Raw genomic sequence first — 21,174 nt, 5'->3', positions numbered from 1 at the left:
CTTCCCGATGCCAGGGCTGCCTGCTGGGCACAGGGCTGTAACCTGCTACTGTCTGCCAGGCACAGACACCGTCCCTACAGTGGCCTGCAGGGAGCGAGGTGCTGTAAGAGGCGCCCCACCTCTCCTTACAGCTTGTAAGGGAGGCACCAGGCAGATGCAGAGTGTGTGCTGGTCATTCTCCTGCAGTCCCCGCGCTGCCACTCACTAGGTTGGAGGCTGGAAATGTATCCTTTGCCCAATCGTAGGCCTCTTTTTCCCAATGGGAAGAAAAATGATCGTGACTATACAAGGATTGTGGGGAAAATCCAACAAGATGAGATAGGAAAAAGCCCTTAGTTAGACTTAAGTGCAATGCTAATGTGACTTCTTACTGTTATCATTTTTATCACTATTATTTATGATTATTGTCAGTATAAAGAGTTAAACCACTGTCTACTCAAGCTGAACTGATTTTTAGCGGCATTGCTCCGCCGTCAGGATGAACTCCGGAAAGCTCCAATGTCTCAGCAGAGGCGGCCAGGGGCAGGGAAAGCACACGTCTCTCTTTCTGAGAGAGGGATTTGGGTTCGGATCCTGGTTCTGCCACTGACCAGCTGCGTGGCTCTGGGTGACACCACGTCTCACTCAGTGCTGCTGTAAAGCAGAGCCAGTGCTCAGGACAATGCAGCTCAGGGCCTAACAGCAGGAGCAGAACCTGTGATCTGCTGCGACTGATCCTCCCCATTCTGCGAGGGAGAAGATCCCATCTTACAGATGAGAAAATCCAGTCATGGAGAAGTCAGGTAAAGTCTACTAGGCCACAAGCTCCATAAACGGTGTGGCAAGGAGCAGACCCAGGCATGGACCCTACCCTGAACCTTCTTGCCCTCGGTGTCCCCAGGGACAGAGGTCAGTGCATACCTTGAAGTCATCCCTGTCCTTGGCCCGGCTCTTGGTGGCCGCATTCCGTGCGTGCACCAGCAGCGCCTGCCCAATGGCGCACTCCATGTGCTGCTGCAGAAGCTGCCCCAACTCCTGGGCCTCGGCCAGGAGCCGCTGCTGGAGCTGCAGACGCGTCTGCTGTGCCTCCTCCTCCAGCCGGCTGGCCTCCTCCAGCACACGTGCCTCCTGGGAGGGAAAAAACTGGGAGCAGGGGCCAAGTACTCCTCTCACAGAGAAGCTCTGGCCAGGCCTGGGATGTGGGGCTGGTCCTATCCAGGGCCCAGGGGTTGGAAAAGGGATGGAGAAAGGGCAGAAAGAGGTGGCCTCTGGGCTTGCAAAAATCAATGGATGAGGTTAGGTGTCTGTGTCCCCAGAAAAAGGGCATTTATTGAGCACCAACTGTGTGCCCCGTACCATCTATGGCCCCTCACAAGATGGGGGTCTTGCTCATCCTTCTAGTACGTCATGAGACCTAAACACTAGCACTGAGGAGGACACGAAGGCTCAGAGAAGTAACTTTCTAAAGTCACACAGCAGAGCCAGGTTTTGAAGCCAGATGTGAGTCTCAGGATATCACAGAAGCTGAGGCAGGGCACACAGGGCCCTGAGGACTGCCTTTATTTGTAGAAATAAGAGAGAAAGAAGTGAGCGGGGCTGGAGCGAGGTCCGTGAGTCCTGCCTGGATAGAGCTAAAGAGACTGTCGGCTTATGCCTCATTCGTGGGTCAAAGAGCAGCAGCTGCTCCCAGAGCGTGGTGGCTACATGCAGGAGGACTGGAGCCAGCCTACTTGGGTGTAACTCCCAGCTCTACAACTTACTAATTCTTTCTTTGGATCTGTTATCACACTTCAAAGAGACCACAGAGGCCTCCTCTACCACACCCCCAGTGACAACTGCACCGGTCCCCCTCTGATTCCGTATGGTGTTTCCAGTATATTTCTCATTATATCAGTGATACTAAAAACTTTTGGTACATGGGTGGCCCCTACAGGGGCTCCATTGTCTCCACCTGTTATGGTTAAATTGTGTCCTCTCAAAATTCGTATGTTGAAGCCCTGACCCCAAGTACCTCAAAATGGGAGGTCAGTAAGTGGATAGTGCCTTTGAGGAGGTGATTAAGGTCAAGTGAGGTCATTAGCCTGGGCCGTGATCCAATATGCCTGGTGTCCTTATAAGAAGAGATGGGACACCCACAGAGGAAGGACCTAGAGGACACAGGTTGAAGACGGTCATCTACAAGCCAGGGAGGGCAGTCTCAGAATCAAAGCGGCCCTGCCCACACCCTGATCTCAGAATTCTGGCCTCCGGGATGGTGAGCAGGGAAATGTGTGCAGTGTAAGCTGCCCGGTCTGTGGGACCTTGCTATGGCAGCCCCGGTGAATGAATACCCCACCCTGCAGCACCAGGGGTGGTAGGATTTGGGTTCTGGCAAACCTGCTGGAAGCTGGGGCCTGCTGCTGGGGCACCGTCTGTCTGGAATGGGTGGGGCCACCATGCTGGTCTTACCAGGGCCCTGAGCAGCTGCCACTGATGCTCGTCCAGGCACTGGGAGGACCCCTGCTCCAGTGCACGCTGTTCCCGCAGCTCCTGCAGGAGGTGCTTCTTCCCCGACAGCCGCATCTGCGTCAGGGTGGCCAGGGCGTTGCCACGGAGTGCCAGCCTCCGGAGGGCTGAGCGCAACAGCAGGTCATGCCCCTGCAGGACACACCTCGTGGACCTTTGAGGAAAGCAGGTGAGGGGTGGGGTCAATGCCCTTGGCTTCATGGAGCCAGTGACAAGCTCCCCAAACAGCCACAGCCCACAAGAAGTCCCTCCAAAAGGAAGCAGGTTGGAATCACCACCCTCTGCTGCCATCCTCTTAGGCATGGGTGCTCCCTGGGCACCACGCCGCCATCTGCTTGTCTATTAATCTTTTTAACCTCATCACATCCTGCCGGGCTGTCCAATGTATGTGTACAGCAGCCTATGGTATGCAGCCACTAAAATTAATGGTATGACTCTAAATCAGCACATCCAAAGCTGAAATCTTGAGCTATTTTTGAGTTCCTATTTCAGTGATTCATGTAAAAAAACTCAGCCTGCCAGAGGTTCAACATTTGGTTGTATAACTTGAGGTGTCTGCTGAGAGGCTGAGAGGTGAACAGAGGTCTGACAGTCAGCTGCCAAGAAGAGGCTGGAAAACGCTCCAGGCTTTTTGGTGGGTGCCTTCATCCTAGGAATAAAAGCCGTTCCCCACTAAGACCTAATTCAGAATCAGCTAAATTCCAACATGGGTGGAGTGAATCTTCCACTATCCGAAATTCCTGCTAGAAGTAACATAAATCCTCTCTGGAAGAAGATCGTATCATTTCAAGTCTTAAATTATCTCTACCATTTTTCACGCTTAGTGGTCATCATCCAATAAAAATACCCAGACATGCAAATAGACGAGAATTAACTAAAAATAAAGAGAAAAACAGACAACAGAAACATGCCCAGAAGATATCAGAAAACAGAATAGTCAGACATGACCTTTACACTAATTATGATTAGTATGTTCCAGAAATTAAATGATAAGATGAAGAATTTCAGCAGATAACTGGAAACTATACAAGGAATCGAATGAACATCCTAGAACTGAAAATGCAGTAACTGACATGAACAACTTAGGAGATGGGTTTAGCACCTGATAAAACATGGCTGAAGAGAGAGTGGCTGGAAGATACCTCAAAGGAAAATATCCATGCTGAACCACAGAGAAGAAAAGAATCAAAAATACAGAGTAGCATGTAAGAGACATATGGGATAAAGTGGAAAAGCCTCATAAATTCTGTCACTGGAGTCCCAGAAAGAGAGGAGGGAGAGAATGGGCAGGGGAAGATCTAAAGAGAAAACATCTGAGAATTTTCAAAAACTGATATGAAAACCCAAATATATATCAGCATGAGGATTTACATTAAACATAAATGGACTAAACATTAATGCAATTAAAAGACACAGCTTTTCAGGCTAGACAAATTCCCCAATCGCTCTCTGTTGTCCTCAGTATGGCTCACCAGGTGTCCCTGGTCCAAGCCTACTTATGTTTCCATCCTCTTCTTTGTTTGTTTGTTTGTTTGTTTGTTGTTTTTGAGACGCAGTCTCACTCTATAGCCCAGGCTGGAGTGCAATGGTGTGATCTCAGCTCACTGCAACCTCTGCCTCCGGGGCTCAAGCAGTTCTCGTGCCTCAGTCTCCCAAGTAGCTGGGTTACAGGCACCTGCCACCACGCCCAGCTAATTTTTTGTATTTTAGTAGAGACAGGGTTTCACCATGTTGCCCAGGGTGGTCTTGAACTCCTGAGCTCAGGCGATCTGCCCACCTCAGCCTCCCAAAGTGCTGGGATTACAGACGTGAACCACCACACCCAGCCTCCATCCTCTTCTGATGTTTCCCCTGTATTATCCAATTCCATAGCTAGACACCTGCTTCTTGATGGCATACACAATTTGTTTTCTGCAAAGGTCTGGGCAACTAAAAAATAGTTATATCGACACCCGAAGGAAAGTAAATTGAAAATAAATTCTACCAAAAAGACACACGTACTTATATGTTCATTGCAGTGCTATTCACGACAGCAAAGACACGGAATCAACCTAGGTGCTCATCAATGGTGGATTGGATAAAGAAAATGTGGTATATATACACCATGGAATACTATACAGTCATAAAAATTAATGAAATCACGTTATTTGCAGTAACATGGATGCAACTGGAGGCCATTATCCTAAGGAAACTAATGTAGACACAGAAAACCAAATACTGCATGTTCTCACTTATAGGTGGGAGCTAAACATTGGGCACCTATAGATATAAGGATGGGAACAATAGACACTGGGGACTACAAGAGGGGGCCAAGTGTTAAAAAACTACCTATGGGGTGCTGCGTCCACTACCTGGGTGATGGGAGCTGTACCCCATCCTCAGCATCACGCAATATACCTTTGTAACAAACCTGCACATGTGCCCTCTGAATCTAAAATAGAAGTTGAAAAATAAAACTAAAAAATAGCTATATCAAAAATTTTTTTCTCGGCTGGGCATGGTGGCTCACGCCTGTAATCCTAGACTTAGGAAGGCTGAGGTGGGTGGGTCATTTGAGGTTAGGAGTTTGAGACCAGCCTGGCCAACATGGTGAAATCCCATCTCTACAAAAAATACAAAAATTAGCCAGGCATGATGGCGGGCACCTATAATCCCAGCTCCTTGGGAGGCTGAAGCTAGAGAATCACTTGAACCCGGGAGGCGGAGGGAGGTTGCAGTGAGCTGAGATTGTGCCACTGGACTCTAGCCTGGGTGACAGAGCGAGATTCTGTCTCGAGAAAAAAGAAAAAAAAATACATATATATATAAAAATATATACATATATATTTTTTCTCATATGAAAGAAGGAAAAAAATACTTTCCAGCAAATTGGAAAGACCATATTGCACTAATAGTTATAGCAAAAACGTGAAAAATGAATATAAAACCTGATAATAAATTGGGAAGTGGCTGCAATTGGGCACAAGAGATCTTTTTACAATTGCTATGTAGCAATTTTTGGGGTGATGGAAATGTTCTAAATTTGGATTGTAGTGATGGGGTAGAACTCTGTAAAATTTACTAAAAATCATTGAATTGTACTCGTAAAATAAATGTATGTAAACTATACCTGAAAAAAGCGGTTTAAAAAAGTTCCTATGACAGACAACTCTATGAAATAGATATCATTAGCCCATTTTATAGATGAGGAAATCGAGACTAAGAAACATTAAGTCATTTACATTCAAAGGAAGCCAAGGGGCAGTCAGCGTGCCCAGATGAGGACGCTGAGGCCGCACGGAGCAACATGCAGGACACAAAGCCCTGGGCCTTCAGGGAGCTGTACTCACTCTTCAGTGAGGCCGCCCAGTCGGCCCAAGACGCCGCGGATGGTGCCCTCGTGGTCCTCCCGCAGGTGTGTCTGCAGCACGTTGGACAGCGCACACTCCTCCATCCACACCTGAACTCAGGACAGAGGGACAGAGCAGGTATGTGGTTACTCACTTCAACAATCCTGCTTGCTTGGATTGTGCATTTTGTTTCTTGTGTGTGTGTGTGTTTCTTTTTTAAATCCCTTTCTGCACTGATTTCATTAACATTTTCTCTTGTATTTTCTTCTAAAACCTTAAAATCTTTCCTATTTGCATTTAGGAAAAATGCAAATAGGAAAACTTTAAATACTCTAAATTGAAGTATCTAAAATTTATTTTCTGTGGAGTGAGGAAGGGGTCTAATTTTCTCTGGATAAATGGATAACTAATTGTCCCAACAATGTTTATTAAATAATTTATTTTTTTTCTGGCTTTCCTCTAATGCCACTTTGTCTTATATAATTAACATATACACACACATCTTGTCCCAGCTTCTGTATTTTGTTCTATTGGTCTGTTTATTTCTGCACCAATACCATGCTTGCTAACACTGTAGCAATTAAACGTCAATGCAGCGAGGGTAGGTCCTGCCTTATCCTCTTGTTCAAAGCTGCCTTAGCTATTCTTGGTTGCTTTTCCTATGACTTTTAGGATCAGCTGGTCAAGTTTAGGGGAAAAAAGACTCTTTGGAATTTTCTCATAATTGGGTTGATTTTACAGATCAATTTGAAGAGAATCGCCATCTTTGGAAAACTGAGTTTTCCACCCCAAAACATGCCATTTCTCTCATTTTTCTTCATGCCTTCAATGACATTCTATAAACGTCTCCCTTAAGCTCTTATACATATTGGTCAACTTATTTTTAGGTAGCTTATGGCTTTGATTCTTAAGATGATCTTTCTTTATCACTGGGTGTTGCTGGTATGGAGGAAATCTACTGGTTTGGGATATTGATTTTGTATGTGGTGACATTTCAGAGCAATCTTCATAGTTGTGACAGTTTGTAGATCCTTTTGGCTTTTCAATAGAGACATTCATATTATCTATCCATAAATATGGTGCATAAAATTCGATGTAGGAGCATCTGCTCATCCTAATTGACTGTGTTGTTCAGAACAGATCTTTTCATGGCCTGACTTATGGACTGATCGGTCTGTTATTTTCTGTGAGATGGGGTATTAAAATCTTCCATCATGGTTTCAATTTGTTCGTCTTTCAAGTCTGTCCAATTTTGCTTCATGTGTTTTGTGGCTAAATTGTTAAATGTTCCTCTTACACTATGTAATGACTCTCTTTATCTCTAAAAAATGTTTTCTGCCTAAAGTATAATTTGTCAGATCTTAGTATCATGCACTTTCTTTTGGTAGATATTTGCCTGGGATATTGTTTTCCTTCCCTTGACTTTCTAACTTTTGATGATCTAGCTGTGTCTCCTGTAATGCCACATAGCTAGATTAGGAAATGTGTTTTTTAGCAATCTAAATGGATCTGCTAGTATTTATTGTGACTAATGGTACGCTTGGACTTGTTTCCCACCATCTAATCTTGTGTTTTCTAGATATTATGAAACGTGCATTCTTCCCAACTTGTTTTTCTCTTTTATTGGATTCATCATTTTTAGGTGTCTAACCTGCATTTTGGGATACTTTTTTCTCTACCTTGGAAGTCACATATTCTACTTAGTTATTTTACTCTGTCAATGCACTGCAAAGGCCATCAGAGCTCCCCTAAGGCTGAACAGATTGGGTTATCACTTGATGCAGCAAGGGAGAATGTGTAGAGGGGTTAGAAAGGCCCAGGTGTGGGCTGTAGGAGATGATTTGGGGAGGGTTTAATGAAGCCAGGCTTGGCTCAGCCAGGATGGGGTGTCTGGGCATTTCAGGGGTGGGGGGTTGGACAGTGTTCACGTTTGGTCTGTGTTCAGGTATGGTGGCAGGGTGGTCTCATTTTTGGCTCCATCTTTCATGTAACAGAGGGGCCTCATCATGTGGATGCTCGGTGGTTGGTTGTTAATAGGAGAATCCCAGGCCCAGCTGCGAGTGACAGGCTGGCTCCTGGATGGGAGGGGCTGTTCTTTTCTCTTCCACGTGATTACTCTTCAGTTTTTAAGTTGTATATTTAATTTGTAAATATAAAGTTAATACTTCTGCCCTCCCCCAGACTAGAAGGAGAAATAGGATTCCAGTGTTCTCTCTGCTCTTGGATACTGCTCTTCATTATTTTGGTTCTGCACTGTCTTCTAAACTCTTCATCTAAACTGCTCATTTCTAAACTCTTCAGTTCATTGTTTGAATCATCAATGTTCCTTTGCCCAGTATTATTTCTTATTTCCCTCACTCCCTCTGTTCTCACTGTTTAAAAATTGCCTATTTTATTTCTACAGAATTAGATATCTCTTCTACTCCTATAGGACTTTGTCATCCTATTCTCCATGTCTCTTCTTCTGTATTTTCCATCTCTTTAGATCTCTGAGCTGTATTCTGGGACCACCTTCTCACATTTATCTTCTAGTTCACACATTGTTTCTTTAGCCACAATTTAATCTGCTATTCTATTAACTAATCCAATTAGATTTCTGTTTTCATTACTATAATTTTTTCTTTTTGAGATGGAGTCTTGCTCTGTTGCCCAGGCTAAGTGATCTCCTGTGAGATCTCGGCTCACTGCAAGCTTCACCTCCCGGGTTCAAGTGATTCTCCTGCCTCAGCCTCTCGAGTAGCTGGGATTACAAGCACCCACCACCACACCCAGTTAATGTTTTGTATTTTTAGTAGAGACAGGGTTTCTCCATGTTGGACAGGCTGGTCTTGAACTCCTGACCTCAAGTGATCCATCTGCCTCGGCCTCCCAAGTGCTGAGATTACAGGCGTGAGCTACCACTCCCGGCCTCATGACTATAATTTTCATTCATAAAGTATATTTTTTCAGTGCCTTGTCTTGTTTCATAGTGTCTTATTTTTAGGGCTATTAATCTCCTCTGTTTTGAAAAGAACACACGTTACAAGCACATTCTAATGAGGTCCAAGGTCACACAGCTAATAAACAGTGGGGCAGGAACTGAAATCTACATCTTTCTGTCTCCAAAGCTGAAATATTTTCTAAATCCACCATGCTCCTCCCTGACGATCTCACATCACCAGATGCACCTAACTCAGCAAGACCATTCTACAACCAAGGACTCCATCCTTAAGGTGAGAATCCGTCCCTTTTCCATGGCTTTGTAAAAGGCTCTACCTCTGGCATCCTGGAGATGGCGCATGCTGCATTTGGAATGCAGATTAAACACGGAGGCCTGGACAGAAGCACTTGTAGCCTAGACTTCAGTTCTGGTGGATGCTGTGATTCATAGCACCTGCACTTAACTCTCACAAAACTACACTGTGCTATCTGGAACATTTCATTACATCCCATCTCTGACTCCTCTTGTGAGAAGTTTACAATAATCTGTCAGAGTGCTAGGGAAACCAGAACGTTCTAGAAAATTCTGCACGGTCATCTTTTTTTTTTTTTTGAGATGGAGTCTCACTCTGTCGCCCAGGCTGGAGTGAGGTGCTACGATCTCAGCTTGCTGCAACCTCCGCTTCCCGAGTTGAAGTGATTCTCCTGCCTCAGCCTCCCAAGTAGCTGGGATTACTGGTGCATGCCACCACGCCCGACTCATTTTTGTATTTTTAGTAGAGATGGGGTTTCGCTATGTTGGCCAGGCTGGTCTTGAACTCTCAATCTCAGGCGACCTACCCGCCTCGGCCTCCCAAAGTGCTGGGATTACAGGCGTGAGCCACCATGCTTGGCCAGTCTTGATTCTTTGAAAGGTGAGTCTGCATTGCCACTAAAGTATATAGGGGTCTTTGCTGTGTGTTTTGAGAATGCAGCTTAAACTAGCAACAGGATTCGATGATGATCGATAAGGTCAAGATCTCTGGACCAGATGGTGCCTGCAGCTGTTACACAAACCTCTTCAGCATCATCAAATGCAGGCTTGTAAATGCTTACATTCGGAAGAAGTGCTTCCTCGGGCTAGAGTGCTGGTCATTGCTACCAGGTCATTTTGTGGCCTCAAGTAAGTTTTACTCTTTGTTTCAAACTCTCATGTATTATGGAGAGAAAGGGAAAGAGCTATTGATTGATGCCTAGTATGTGCTGAAAGTTTGTTAGTGTCCTCCAAGAAACAGGGAGGGTTTTTAGGTGGGGTAGACTCTACAATCAACTCCTCAGGCAAACACTGGAGTGCTGGGGGTGAGGGGAGCATTGCAGTTTTAAACAGCGTGGTCAGAGTAGGCCTCGCTGTGAAGGTGACATGGAGCAAAGACCCAGAGCAGGACGGAGTGAGGCAGGAGCACGCCCAGAAAGCCAGAGGGGTGCAAGGAACCAGCGGGGCTGGGGGCAGCATGCAGGTGCAGTCAGAAGGCAGCCAGGACTTGACATGGTGGGCTTTGCAGAGTGTGGCGAGGACTCTGGCTTTTATGCTGTGTGAAATGAGAAGCCACTGGGGGTTCTGCAGAGAAGCAACATGATGTGACTTAGTATTCCCTATCAAATCTATTGTGCTGATGACTGTAAGATGCCCAATTATTTCCGGTATCACTAACAGAGAAAAGTCACTGCCAATTAAATTAAAATGTATCTTGATTTCAGGGATGTTAAAACATTTTTAAATATGTATCCTAAAAATTAGTGGCATATAGGATGTCTTAAAACAGGGATGTCCAATCTTTTGACTTCCCTGGGCCACACTGGAAGAACTGACTTGGGCCACACATAGAATGCACTAACATGAATGATAGCTCATGAGCTAAAACAGATGCAAAAAAATCTCATGATGTTTTAAGAAAGTTTATGAATTTGTGTTGGGCTGCATGCAGCCTGTGGGTTGGACAAGCTTGTCTTAAAAGTATCACTCTGGCTGGGGGTTGAGAATGGAGGTAGAGCAGTTGGTCAGCTGTTGCAGTAACCCAGACAAGAGTGGTTTTGACCAGGGTGCTAAGAGGGGAGGTGCTGAATAGTGGTCACATTCAGGATTAGACTGAAGGCAAAACCAATGGGATTTCTTGTCAACCAATGTAGGGTGTGAAAGAAAGAGGAGTCAAGGATGACCCCAAGGTTTTTGCCCCAATTTAGTAGAAAAATGGAGGAAGGCTGTGGGTAAGGCAGGTTGGCAGGAAGAACAACAGCTGTTTTTGACACACCAATTTCTCATGTCTATCAATCATCTAAATGGAGACTTCACTTAGATCTGAGTTCAGGAATGATCCTGAGCTCAGCGTATAAATTTGGAAGCTGTTGGCTCTCAGTCCAACGACCTTGAGGAACTGAAACCTGACAAGAGCCATGTAAGTGAGCACAGAAGTGACTCTTCTCCAGTCAAGCCTTCAGATGAGACTCCAGCCCCAGCCCAGAGATTGGATGTGGCCTTGTGAGAGGCCCTGAACAAAGGGCCCAGTTAAACTGTGCCTGGACACCTGACCCACAGAAATTGAGAGACAATAAGTGCATGTTGTTTTAAGCTTCTAGTTTGGGGGTTACTTGTTACACAGCATTAGAAAACTAATACAGATGGTGTGTGACTGGATGGGATCATTGAAACAGTGCATGTAGATAAAGAAGAGGACTGAAGACTGCACCCCAGGGCTCTCCAGTGTTCAGAAATTAAGGAGCTGGGAAGGGGCCAGCAAAGGAGACTGAGAAGGAGAAAGAAGTGAGCTGGGAGGAGAAGCAAGAGAGTCAAGCGGGTGTTTCAAGGAGGAGGGAAGAGACCAACTTGGCCAAACGCCACCACTGAGTCCAGTAAGAGGAGGCCTAAAAGCTCAGCACAGAGGAGAGCAGACTTGGTGAGGAAATGATGAAAACCACCTGGAGTGGGGTGCAGAGGGAGAGGGAGAGGAGAGTGAGGTGGGGAGCCAGGATTCAAACTCAGACAGACTGCCTCTAGCACTGGTGTTCTTTACTGTTATGCTAAGGAGTGCACCAACTGCCACATTCCCTGCCCCACTCCTACCCGCTGGTGTGTTAGTTTCCTGTGGCTGCTGTAACACATTATTACAAATTTGTTGGCTTAAAACAACACTTACTACCTTACACTTCTGGAGATCGGAGGCCTAAAATGGGGGTCGGTAGGTCTGCGCTCCTCCCCGAGGGTCTGGAGCAGAATCCATTTTCTTGCCTTTTCCAGTTCCTAGACGGCACCTGCATTCCCGGGCTCACCGTCCCTTCCTCCATCCTCAAGTCCAGCAATGGCTGCAGAGTCTTCCTCACTGCCTCACTCTGGCACTGCTGCTCCTTTTTCACTTATAAGGACCCTTGTGATGACATGGGGCCCAGCCAGACCATCGGGAGAATATCCCCATCTCACGATCCTTTGCTTAATCACATTTGCAAAGTCCTTTTTGCCTTGTAACCAGACATATTCACGGGTTTTAGGGATCAGGATGTGGGCCTCTTTAGGGGGCCATTATAGCTGCCTACCGCAAGGGGACTGGGAGAAGCCCAGAAATCTGCATTAGAGCAGATTACATTTTGAGAAACATCATTCTACAACCTGTTCCAACGGCGTAATTCACAAATTCCGTAATTTTTAACAACTTCCCTGAGCAATGGGTTATGAAACGACCACTGTCTTTTTGGATAGAAAACAATGTGGGAAAGGCAATTTGTAGTCGATGTGTTTTTGATTTTCCATGAATAGCTTCGCTGGTGCTTTTCTTCTCATGACTAATATTCATCTAAACGACAGAGAGCTCATTTCTCTTTTTTTCATCAATGAGGAAATATGGCAGGTGGATCTCTAACTATGGTGTGTTAATTTCTTTTCTTTTTTTTTTTTGAAATGGAGTCTTGCTCGGTTGCCCAGGCTAGAGTGCAGTGGCGCGATCTCAGCTCACTGCAAACTCCACCTCCCGGGTTCACGCCATTCTCCTGCCTCAGCCTCCCGAGTAGATGGGACTACAGGTGCCCACCACCACGCTTGGCTAATTTTTGCATTTTTAGTAGAGATGGGGTTTCACCATGTTAGCCAGGATGGTCTCGATCTCCTGACCTCATGATCCACCGCCTTGGCCTCCCAAAGTGCTGGGATTATAGGTGTGAGCCACCGTGCCCAGCTATCATGTGTTAATGTAAGGCAGTTAAGTAATCAGTAAATTAACTATGACATAGACACCTTGAGAAAACAGTCTTGGGTCATACTTATGCAATCAGTTGATGAGGTCATTAACTCTCCTGCTTGCTTCCTGCATGCAAAACTCAGCCAGAAACCTTCCCCACACGCCAAGAAAAATTCACAATCATATGCTCACAAAGTAAACAAATATAACATTAAAAACAGAGCTGTGCATAGTCTACCATTTGCCTAAAATAACTTAAGACTCCTAACCGGGGAGTTTTAGATGAATCATAGGTGTTTTGTCAGAAATGAAATTCTGGATTCCTTCACTGTCAATACCATTAAATGATTCAATAGATATTGTGCAAAAGGTCTTTACTTGCATTATCTCAATGCAATCATTTGGATATTGTGACCCTTAGTTTTCACATAGAAGCTGGAGTTCTGAGGTATTTTTAGCAAGTTGTGTAAAATCACAGAGTTGCAAGAGGTCAGCTCACTGGCTAAAGTCACACAGCCCATTAATGTGTCTGCTCTGGCTCAAACCCATGTCTTAGGCTTCTGAGGTTAGAGGCCTGGCTGCAAAACCACAATGGTCTCTAAAAGGCCCCTACACTCATTTAGTGGGTCCACTTCAGAGGCCCATTAGGTTCACCTGGTTTCTAGGACACTGAGGCCCAGGTCCTCCTCCCTCCCCAAAGACTGTAAATGAATTGGTCTGTGGCCCAGGATTTGGAATGAATTGGATGAATTCAGCTTCATTTAGATCCCTTAGAAGAATACAGGGCAAAGGCAACACTGTAATCATTTCCAAAGCTGCATTATTGTTGCTGGAAATGCAACAAGTTTTCCCGAGCATTTACCACATTGCAGCTACTGGGCTGAAAATTAGGGTTGCCGTCCTCAAGGAACTCATAGCCAAATGCAGGAGACAGGCAAGTCACCTATGACAGGGCAACCGGATGCCACTGACAGAGGACTGAATGAACTAGAAGGAGGTCTAAGAATTCATTCGGGCAGGCAACTAGGCCCTGTGCCTGTCCCCACAGCTGTGAGTGGTCATGTATTCACACAATGCTTTCCTTTATCTACTTTGTACCTTCTATTGCCCCAAGGAATTGTTTTAGGAAACCTCTTTTAGATGGATGCATCAGTCAGACTGGTCTTTTGTAACTAATTGCAAACCCAACTTAAAGAAACAAGGCTTGTTTCTGACAATAAGCATGTAGGGGCGGGCGGTTCAGGGCTGCGGCAATGGCTCAACAGCATCGCCAGGGGCTCGGGGTTGTCTAAGACTGCTCCACAATCTGGAGCCCACCAGGCTCACGCAGGCTGCCTCTAGGGCAGACAAAGGCTGATGCACCTCCAGGCCTCCCGTGCATTCTAGGAAGGAAGAATGGGACACTGAAGAAGGGGGCTGCTCCAAGCAAAACCGGCTTTGGTAACAGGAAACAGAAGCCCTTTGCCTTGTTTCAAAGGCCAGAGCAGCGTCACTCAGCCATGACTAGTTGCAAGGGATATGGATATTGAGGATGTTAGTTTCACAGCCTCTAGAGGGCTGAAGGCGGGGGAGAAAGGACTGGCGGGTGGTCTTGGTGGATGCTGAATTTGGAAATGCCTTCTTTAATTTAACAGTTTTTAATTTTTTAAAGATAAAATCAATGTGGGCTGGGCACAATGGCTCATGCCTGTAATCCCAGCACTTTGGGAGGCTGAGGCCGGCAGATCACTTGAATTCAGGAGTTTGACATCAGCCTGGCCACCATGGTGAAACCCCTTCTCTACTAAAAATACAAAAATCAGCCAGGCGTGGTGGCATGCGCCTGTAATCCCAGCTACTCGGGAGGCTGAGGCAGGAGAATTGCTTGAACCTGGGAGGCGGAGGTTGCAGTGAGCCAAGATCACACCATTGCACTCCAGCCTGGGTGACAGAGCAAGATTCCATCTCCAGAAAAAAAAAAAAAAAATCAATGTGTATTGTATTAGTTTCCTATTGCTGCTGTTCCACATTGCTACAAGCTGTGGCTGAAAACAACACAAATCTACCATCTTACAGTTTTGAGGCCAGAAGGCTGAAATGGGTCTTAATGGGTTAAAATCAAGGTGTCAGCAAGGCTGCACTCTTTTCTGGAGGCTATAGGGGAGAATGTGTTCCTTGACCTTTCCAGCTTCTAGAACCAGCCAGAGTTCCTAGGCTCACAGCCACACCATTCCGACCTCTGCTTAGAACATCAGCCCTCCTTCTCTGACTCCCACCCTTCTGCCTGTCTCCTGTAAGAACCCTTGCAATTACGCTGGGATCACCAGGATAACCCACAAGCATCCCTACCTCAAAATCCTTCACTCCACCGCACCTGCCTTTTGCCCTGTAAGGGAACACAGCATAGATATCTTTGAGGGGTCACGATTCTGTCTCAGCATAAATCCATGGTCTTAATAATCAGACTCTCACTGAAAAACAGGAGTCTTGTGTGTGCCACTTCCCCCACCCCCACTGAGCCCACTCCCTGTTAACCTCTTTCCTTCCTGCCATTTGGTTGGCTACTTATTTCTCTCATTCTAAAGAACGAGCTTTGCTGTTCTTCTTGATCGATCAACTTAAGGTATGATCTCCGACTTCCTGTTGAGGGAGATGAGGGCTCTGCTCTCTCATCCCGCCCCTGTGGTGGGCCATTGTGAAAGGGATGCAACAGTCATCTCCGTAGAGCACCTACAGTAGGCACTAGTGGGTGTTCAGGATGTGAGATCTCTCACGCTTCTTCATGTGTTTCTAAAATGCAGACCCCAGCCCCTGGGTTCCCAAATGCCCGCACCTGCTGGTCTTGCTCTAGGAGCTCCTGGAAGAGTTTCCACTGCTGCCTCCGGAAGCGATCTGACTTCCCCAGCTGCCAGGCAGCGTTCTCCTGGACTTCCTGCCTCAAGTAGTCACACTCTTCCGGGGGGAGGCCAGTCATGCCAGGGAGCGTCTGAAGGAACAGGGCGTCCATGAACTTCTGGAAAGTGTCCACGGTGCTGCAGTACAGCTCCTGAAGCCGAGAACCACAGATGGGGTTACAGGTCATGGCAGGACCCCGTGTGGGGCCTGAGCTGCTCTCTGCCTCTCCTCCACAAGCCTCCCGCAAGAAACAAGGAGATCCACAGACAGGAACTCTCAAGTCACACGTATGCAAGCATGCACAGACACACATACAAGTAACTCCCCCACATGCACACACACTTGTACACACAGACACATGCACATGTACTCATACACATATGCATGCAGAAACAGGCACATATACACACATGCACACACACACGAACACATGCATACTTTCGTTCACATTTGACCCATGCACACACTCCCACATACATCCATGCATAGACAAGTGCACACACACTCACATGAATCACACATAGACTCATACATACTTGCACACATAGACACACTCCTACACACACACACACGCACAGCCCTGGGATGTACCTTAGAGCCCTCTCAGCCCCACTCAGCCAAGCTTCACACCTGCTCTCCTCGCCAAGCTTCACACCTGCTGTCCTCGCCAAGCTTCACACCTGCTCTCCTCGCCAAGCTTCACACCTGCTCTCCTCGCCAAGCTTCGCACCTGCTCTCCTTGCCAAGCTTCGCACCTGCTCTCCTCCCCCAGTGAGCTCTCCATCTCTGGCATCTCCTCAAAACCATCATTAGGGCCTCCCCTGGGTCACTGTCTAGATTATTTTTACAATCCCCACTGGTCTCTTTGTCTTCCCTTCCACCCTCCATGCTTAAATGAGTTATTTCCATAAACTTCACGTCTTATCATGAGTCCTCCTGGCTCAAATAACGTGCAAGACCTCTGTTCCCCTCACACTCAGGATCACCCAGCAGGGCTTCCGGCAGCTCAGAGATGGCCCCGGCTGTCCTGCCTCTTGTCTCATCATTCTGTTGCCTTCATCCCACCTCCCCCACCCCAAGATCTAAAAACTATGAAAAACAAACCCACACCACAATAATAATATTAAACACCTGTGAATCCACTGCTCACATCTTTTTTTTTTTTTTTTTTTTTTTTTTTTCATTTAAAACATGGAAGTGGGAGGCTGAGGCAGGAGAATGGCGTGAAACTGGGAGGTCGAGCTTGCAGTGAGCCAAGATTGTGCCACTGCACTCCAGCCTGGGCGACAGAGCGAGACTTGGTCAAAAAAAACATGGAACCTTACAGATAGCTGGGCATGGTGGCTCATGCTCGTAATCAATCCCAGCACTTTGGGAGGCTGAGGTGCGTAGATCACCTGAGGTTGGGAGTTGGAGACCAGCCTGGCCAACACGGTGAAACCCTGTCTCCACTAAAAAATAGAAAAATTAGCCGGGCATGGTGGCGCATGTCTGTAATCCCAGCTACTTGGGGGGCTGAGGAAGGAGAATCACTTGAAGCTGGCCCAGGTTGCAGTGAGCTGAGATTGTGTCACTGTGCTCCAACTTGGGTGACAGAGAGAGATTCCATCTCAAAAAATATAAAAACAAAAACAAAAACGTGGAACTTTACAGGTTAAGTTGGAATTCCTTATGGCTCCCTGCAATCTTTCCCCTCCCTCTCAGCCTCAGACAGCCATCCCCATGAATGCAGTGACCCTCTCTCCAGTTTACAGGTCTCTACTTTCCCTGCATATCATGTTCATAAAGGTGGCTTTTGGTGTGTGTGTTCATTCACCCATAAATGGCATCTCATTGCATGTTTCATTATGCAGATGCTTTTTGTTTTGAGACAGGATCTCCCTCTGTCGCCCAGGCTGGAGTTCAGGGGTGTGATCACGCCCTCGACTTCCTGGGCTCAGGTGACCCTCTCACCTCAGCCTCCCAAATAGCTGGGACTATAGGAGTGTATGCCACTATGCCCGGCTAATTTTTTATATTTTTTTGTGGAGACGAGGTTTTGCTATGTTGCTCAGGCTGCTCTCGAACTCCTGAGCTCAAATGATCTGCCTGCCTTGACCTCCCAAAGTGCTGGGATTACAGGTGTGGGCCACCGTGCCCAGCCCAGAAGCTTTTTAAAGCCACTCCTTTTGCCCCATCTCCAATCACTTCACACCTGGAATGGACTCCTCACCCTGAAAATCCCTCCAAAATAATCCCTTCTCTGGAGCCTCCCCTGGGCCACTAACATGGGCATTTCTGACCCCAAGCTCCCACCAGCTGTTTGGTTAGCCTACCAGGGTATCTAAGCCACAGTTTATCTGTCATCCCCCTAGACCACAGCTCCCTGAGATAGCAGCTATGTCGCGCTAGGGTCTGCACCCACATCTCATATCCTCCCCAACCAAGCACGTGCTGGCAGTCCCTGAATACGCCATGCCCCAACACAACTAGAGCACCCACGTTCCCCTCTGCCCAGAAACTCTCCTCACATGTTCCAAAAATCAATTCGAGGTCTCCTTTTCTGGCAAGGCACCCTGACCACAGGATCTCATTAGGTGCAATGTGGCTTAGCTGAACATCTGCTTTCCTTCCTGGAGTCTGGAATCTTGGTACATGACAGGAAGGAGATGTGCCCGTATGACTGATCCCAACAGAATCCCTGGACTCTAAGCTCAAGATAGCTTCCCTGGTAGACAACATTTCACACATGGTGCCACAACTCATGTGAATTAAGTGCATCCTGTGTGACTCCATGGGGAGAAGATTCTGGAAACTTGTGCCTGGTTTCCTCTGGATTTTACCCCTTGTAGCTTTTCCCTTTGCTGATTTTGCTTTGAATCCTTTCACTGCAATAAGTCTTAGCCATGGGTACAACTACAGGCTGAGTCCATGAGCTGTCCTAGTGAACCACTGAACCTGGTCATCTTAAGGACCCCTGAAGAGGTGCCCCTCCTTTGCTGCTGCCCTTCCAGCACTCACCACCCTTTGCAGGCACTGGTTGTATGATTGTCCTTCTCATGGACAAGACCACAGAGTTTCCTCTTACCACCTTTGCATTTGTAGGGCCTAGCAGAGTCCCCAGAAAATGACAGGTGATAATAAATATAATTGTTAAGAATTACTAATTTGAGTCAAGAACACTGTTTTTGCATAATATCACTCAATCCATACAACAGTTCAATCAAGGCATTCTATTATAATTATCATCATTTACAAATGAGGAAACTGAGGCACAGAGAAGATGAGTAACTGGAACACAGTTTATAGATGGTAGGTCCTGGCCATTGGACTCTTGGACTCATACCCTTAGCCAGTGTGCTACATGGATAACTGGTTTTTTGAAAGGAAAATAAACATAGTCTCACACATACACTTAGTATGGTGAATGTACCTAGGTCATACTTGCTGTGCTCAATGAATATAAGTTAAATTTCATTCAAATTAATGTTAATTCAACCTAATGAATGCCACACTCTTAAGCTCACGGCCAACCCTGACTTTGGTCAGAATAAAGTGATCATGACAAGGGCATATGGAACCCACATTCTTTTAAAAGATTTAGAGATTATATTTCTGATATGGCTAACCAGATAACTTGGACCAATCTTTTCACTAGGGGTGAATGAAAAAGATAAGTGGACAAAATAATTATTAAATCTTCATAAAAGTTGCAAAGAGCTAACAAGATTGTGATGAGTACATGGGCCAAGGCCTAAGAAGACACATCTGGAGGGACATGCCCAGCCTTTGGGCTGCTTTTACCTAGGGAGTGTTGGTTGATTCAGAGGGGATGGCTGAACAGCTGAGCAGGCCTTTTGATAGCCTGAAGCTGTCAGGGGACCAAAGTTCAAGTTCATTGTTCATTATGGGTGGGGGCCTGGTAAACCATTCCACACTTAGGGTTGGTATCCAAAAAGCCACACTGGAGAAATATTAGTAAAATGGAAGGGAACCAGTCCAGACTCATTATAAAAACTGTAACCTGGAGTCAAGTTATTTAGATTGCCCAGGATATTTTAAGCCCTGACTTTGAATTAAGGTGACCCTGGATCACTAGAGGTGCTGATATCTGACAAAAGCAAAGGAAAATCCTCTTTGGAGAAGGAAAGTATCACTATATACCTGAAAATATTTCTACAAATAAATGTGCAACTTGAAATATAGTACACAAAATATAAACAGACACATGAGGAGATAAGGTAACATGCTCAAAGACCTACACAAACAACGGGCATCAGAAACAAACCCACAGGTACTTCAGAGAGTAATTACAAGTCAGCATGTAATTACAAGACATGGTCTTTAAAATATCAATGCTTACTATGCTCATGAAGTTAAAAACCACTCTTAAACCTTTAAGTAAGGAGCTGGAAATTATAAAAGTAACACTACTTAGTTTAAAAAGAGCCAACTAGCAGTTCTAGAATTGAAAAATATTGTACAATATTAAGAACTCAATGTACAGGTTTAATAGCAGTTTAGGTGCAGCTGAAGAGAGAATTAGCACACTGGAAAATAGATCAGAAGAAACTAGCAGAACAAAGCAAGGAGAGACTAAAGGATGGAAAATATGGAGGAAAAGATAATGACAGAACATACAATGGGAAGGTGCAACATGTTAAATTGGAGTCTCGGAAGGATTGGAGGGAAAGTCTGGGTAGAAGCAGTATTTGAAGAGATAATGAAATTTCCAAAACTGATGGAAGAAATTTACAGACGAGGAAACTGAGGCTTCCTCTTTACATGTAAAAGAGAAGTTAAAAAGTTGCACAAGTTTACACACAGCTCTGACCGTTGGGTTCCAGTGCCCATGACCTTGATGCTTCTCAGGTAAATATTTTTTAAAGAATGAATGAGTGAATGAATGAATAAATGAAGAGCCAGCATCTAGTAAACACAAGGTCACTTTTTGCTACATGAATAGCAGATAAAATAGTCTTTAAGAAAAACAAAACAAAACATGACTAGACACAAAGGGGTCATTTCCTAATGCTGCTAAAAGGTTTAATTCACTGGAAAAATGAAAAAGTTATAAATTTGTATGTAGTTAATAACATTACCAAATCAATGAAATTTGCCAAATTAACAGAATAAAGGAGAAAAATATTACACCGATTACCTCAGTAGAGGAAGATAAAGGCATTTTACAATATTTAATTGCTATGCATGAGAAACACACTTAGCAAATTAGGAATGGAAAGAAACTTTCTTAATTTGATTAAAGAAAAAAACAACAGCTATATTACATATCGTACCTAATGGTAGGAACCACAAAGCAATATTAAGAAAAACTAAATTAAATATGACCTAAATAAATGTAGCAATATACCATGTTTCTGGATTGG

At 45.5% G+C, this 21,174-nt stretch overlaps 1 protein-coding gene across 2 annotated transcripts in view; it reads right to left on the bottom strand.

The window, feature by feature from the left end:
- Window positions 1-21,174, bottom strand: part of EVC (EvC ciliary complex subunit 1) — a 104,932-nt gene that overhangs the window by 12,222 nt on the left and 71,536 nt on the right. For both annotated transcript variants that reach the window (XM_030801461.1, XM_030801462.1), the window contains exons 12-15: window positions 15,747-15,959; window positions 5,814-5,923; window positions 2,428-2,638; window positions 901-1,107 (exon numbers count right to left, since the gene is read on the bottom strand). In XM_030801461.1, the coding sequence (XP_030657321.1) occupies window positions 901-1,107; window positions 2,428-2,638; window positions 5,814-5,923; window positions 15,747-15,959 (741 nt within the window). The remainder of the gene's footprint in view (window positions 1-900; window positions 1,108-2,427; window positions 2,639-5,813; window positions 5,924-15,746; window positions 15,960-21,174) is intronic.

Source organism: Nomascus leucogenys, chromosome 20 (assembly GCF_006542625.1).
Source record: "Nomascus leucogenys isolate Asia chromosome 20, Asia_NLE_v1, whole genome shotgun sequence".
NCBI classification, from domain to species: Eukaryota; Metazoa; Chordata; class Mammalia; order Primates; family Hylobatidae; genus Nomascus; species Nomascus leucogenys.
This window is presented reverse-complemented; position numbering and strand designations above follow the sequence as displayed.